Source organism: Nannochloropsis gaditana, assembly GCF_000240725.1.
Source record: "Nannochloropsis gaditana CCMP526 unplaced genomic scaffold scaffold340, whole genome shotgun sequence".
Lineage (NCBI taxonomy): Eukaryota > Eustigmatophyceae > Eustigmatales > Monodopsidaceae > Microchloropsis > Microchloropsis gaditana.
The window spans coordinates 19,821-22,892 of record NW_005803613.1 but is presented as its reverse complement, the minus strand read 5'-3'; the positions used below and the strand labels follow the sequence as shown (position 1 = coordinate 22,892).

The following is a 3,072-nucleotide window of genomic DNA, read 5'->3' as shown; positions in this document are numbered from 1 at the left end:
GTCCTCCTCCTCCTCCTCGTCCCCCTCCTCCTCCTCCTCCTCCTCCTCCTCCTCCTCTGCCTCGCCCGCATCCAGCCCATCCTCCTCCCTCCCTACCTCTCCTCCCTTCTCAAACCGTTGCCCACAACAACCGGCTTCGGCGTCTCCAATGCCCTCAGGCTGTACGACACGCCTGCTATTTTCGGCGCTCTGGTCTTTACTGGCTTGGGTTGATGCCGTGCGGGCATCATAAAGCGACAATTGAGAGGGAGAAAGAGAAACCGGTGCAGGCCTTTGCGTATCTGGACGCCTCTGTTCAAATTGATTGCCTTCACCCTCCATCGCTTCTGATGGCCACCCCCGCTCTGCTGACTTCGCTGGCTTCCCCTGAGACTCGTTCCACAGCCGACGCCCCTCTTGCTCGATATTCACTTTCAATTCCTCCTCCTCGTCCTCCACTATCTCATCTTCCAAATCCTCGTCCTCGTATCCGCCATTTTCCTCCTCCTCCTCCCTCTTTAAGGACGTCTCAGCGCCTTCTTCTCCTTTACTGCCCTCCCACATTGACCACTCCTCCCCTCTTCCTCTGTCATTTCCTACGTCACTTTTTCCCTGGTCTATTTTTCCCGTCTTTGGTTCTTCCTCCCCATTCCTCTTTCTCTCTCCTCCTCCCTTCTCGTCTTCCCCGTGACGGTCCGAAAGCCCTCCCTCGTCCGATCCGACTTTTTCTTGCATATGCTGCTCGGTGCGCTCCTCATCGCTATCACCACCAGGCCCATCCTCTGCACCCTCTTCCTCCATTGTTGTCTGCCGCCCCTCCTCGCTTCTGTTCTCTTGATGGCCTACTTCCTTTTCTGTAGCGCCTTTGTCGTCCCCTTCTTCTTTCTCGTCCGCTTCCTCTTCGTCTTCTTCCTCGTCCTCCCGTTCCATATCGACTACCATGCCATGCCTCCGTCGAACACCCTTGGATTCTCGTTGAGATGCTTCAAGCGCTTTTGAAAAAGCTTCCTCCGCGTCGTTCGAGCCTCTCCCGTCTTTGGTGAGGGTGGCGCGACACGCTTTCTCCAGGCGTCCGAAACGCCGCACATTCTCTTGGACTGCAGTACTTTTTACGAGCTCGCGTCCAACGTATGTTTCATTTTCTTCTCCGCTTCGACGTAGTCCGGCCACTTGTTGTTTGTTGCACCCAACTGCAGAGTCCTGAAGTTTGTCTTTTTGATGAGATTTTTTTGTTTCAAGCTTCCACTCCGTGCCCTCCATTGCGATGTCTATTTCCTCACACCTCTCGTGTTTATGCTGGTACATTGCGATCAGGACTCTTTTATTGCCGAGAAACCCATCATCGTTCGCATCTCCTTGCCAAACGTCTCGTTTCCGGCGTCTTGGTGAGTCGGTACTGACCTCCCCCCTTGACCAAACCCATTCCGATGTACGGTTCGGATGAGCAGAGCTACCAGTGTAAAACTTTTTGTTTTCATGACAAAAACCGTCACAAAAAAGTTTCTCACATCGGCTATCGAAGTGATGCGGCCGCCATCTCACGGCATTAGGCGTACTTGTCTCTGTGTGGCCAGGTGCAATGTAACCGTTACTTGCCGTAGTTGGAAAAATGTTACCCATTGTGCCTGCGCTCACGGTGGACCGAAGACAATGAGTGAAACTTGTTTGCCTAGATACTATGGAGGCGTACACCCGGTGCATGATCCTCAAGGCAGTCTGCGCACGACAAAACATCCTCAAAATGGACCGAAAAGCGGCTTGGAACAGGAACAACGCGTTGCCCCAGCCTCATGGTAGGGCAGCGACTGGGTATCATATCTGTCACGTACGCCTGAAATTCTGCAGCCTGATTTCTCGTTGCCCGACTGCTGGCCACGATGCTTTCGTTGAACATGTGAGGGGATGTAGACTGGATGCAGCTTGGTGGATGCCTTGGCTAAGGAGTCAATAAAAAATGTAGCTTTTTCAAGAATGCACGGGTCGAAGCGCAATCAGAGTATGCAGGGTGGTGCTTGGTGAATGTTGAAAAAGATGTTCTCGTCGTCTTGTCTCTGCTATAACTCCCTTACACGCTCTTACAACACCGATACAGGCTTCATTTGGTGCGCTTTGAGTCCCGTGCGAAGTCCTTGATAACTTTGCCCCCTTAAGCGGAAGCCTTGGTCTTGTGTTAAGGTCGCTATGAGTGGAGCATCGGGGAATGGGGCAAACCCTGCTGTACAGCAACCTTACATCCCCACCGATGCTGAGCAAGCGGAGCACTTACAAAACTTGATTAGAAAATTGAAAGACTTTTGGGTAGAGCAATTGGCAGAAATGGAGACGTTGAGTCTCGCATCTGAACAGGTAGGTCCTTTCAGGGGCTTCGAGCGCAGGAGATGAATTCGACAGGTCTCATCACTGTTGGTGCTGGATTACGAATATTTTAGCACAAAAATTGCTTCTAGTCAGGCACTCATGTGCGTCGAGCGTATAGTTTTGTCTGACACTCCTGCACTTGCATGATAGGACTTCAAAAATTACATTGATCTGCCCTTGGCGCGGATCAAACGCATCATGAAAAGCGACGAAGACGTGCACATGATCAGTGCGGAGGTGCTGGTGCTCTTTGCAAAGGCTTGTGAGATGTTTATCCTTGAGCTGACGATTCGCTCCTGGTGCTACAGTGAACGAAGCAAGCGTCGTACGGTAGGTTATTCTTTTTCCTTCGCTTATCCCCGCTCTTTTTTCCTAGTCCCGGTCGCGCGTTGACCGCAACACCATGTCCAGTGTATCGATATCTCACGGTTTGGAAAGAAGAAGTCTTGCTCTCAGCGTCTTCGACGAAACCTTGTGATCGACGCCAATCGAAAATGTCTTTCGGATCCCCCTTTTTCTCTCTCCCGATGCCCCCCCTCGGGCACGCACTCGCTTTTCCCTTCGCTCCGCAGCTGCAACGGGAAGACATCCAGGCAGCCATTGCCAACGCCGACATATTGGACTTTCTCGTAAATATCGTTTGAGGAGACAGAATGGAGGAGGTCGCGGAAAAAGGGGAGCGCTGGGAGGGTGCAGTATGAAACATAGCCGTTAATGATCCATGGAGCGGCCCCG

General features: G+C 52.1%; 1 protein-coding gene across 1 annotated transcript; it reads left to right on the top strand.

The window, feature by feature from the left end:
• Nucleotides 1–2,067: 2,067 nt before the first annotated feature.
• Nucleotides 2,068–2,670, top strand: NFYC (nuclear transcription factor Y, gamma; the record flags this gene model as incomplete). Its single annotated transcript, XM_005854948.1, has 2 exons — nt 2,068–2,325; nt 2,488–2,670. Coding segments are annotated over exons 1-2 (348 nt in total), but the record flags the coding sequence as incomplete, so codon positions are not given.
• Between the last annotated feature and the right edge of the window lie 402 nt (nt 2,671–3,072).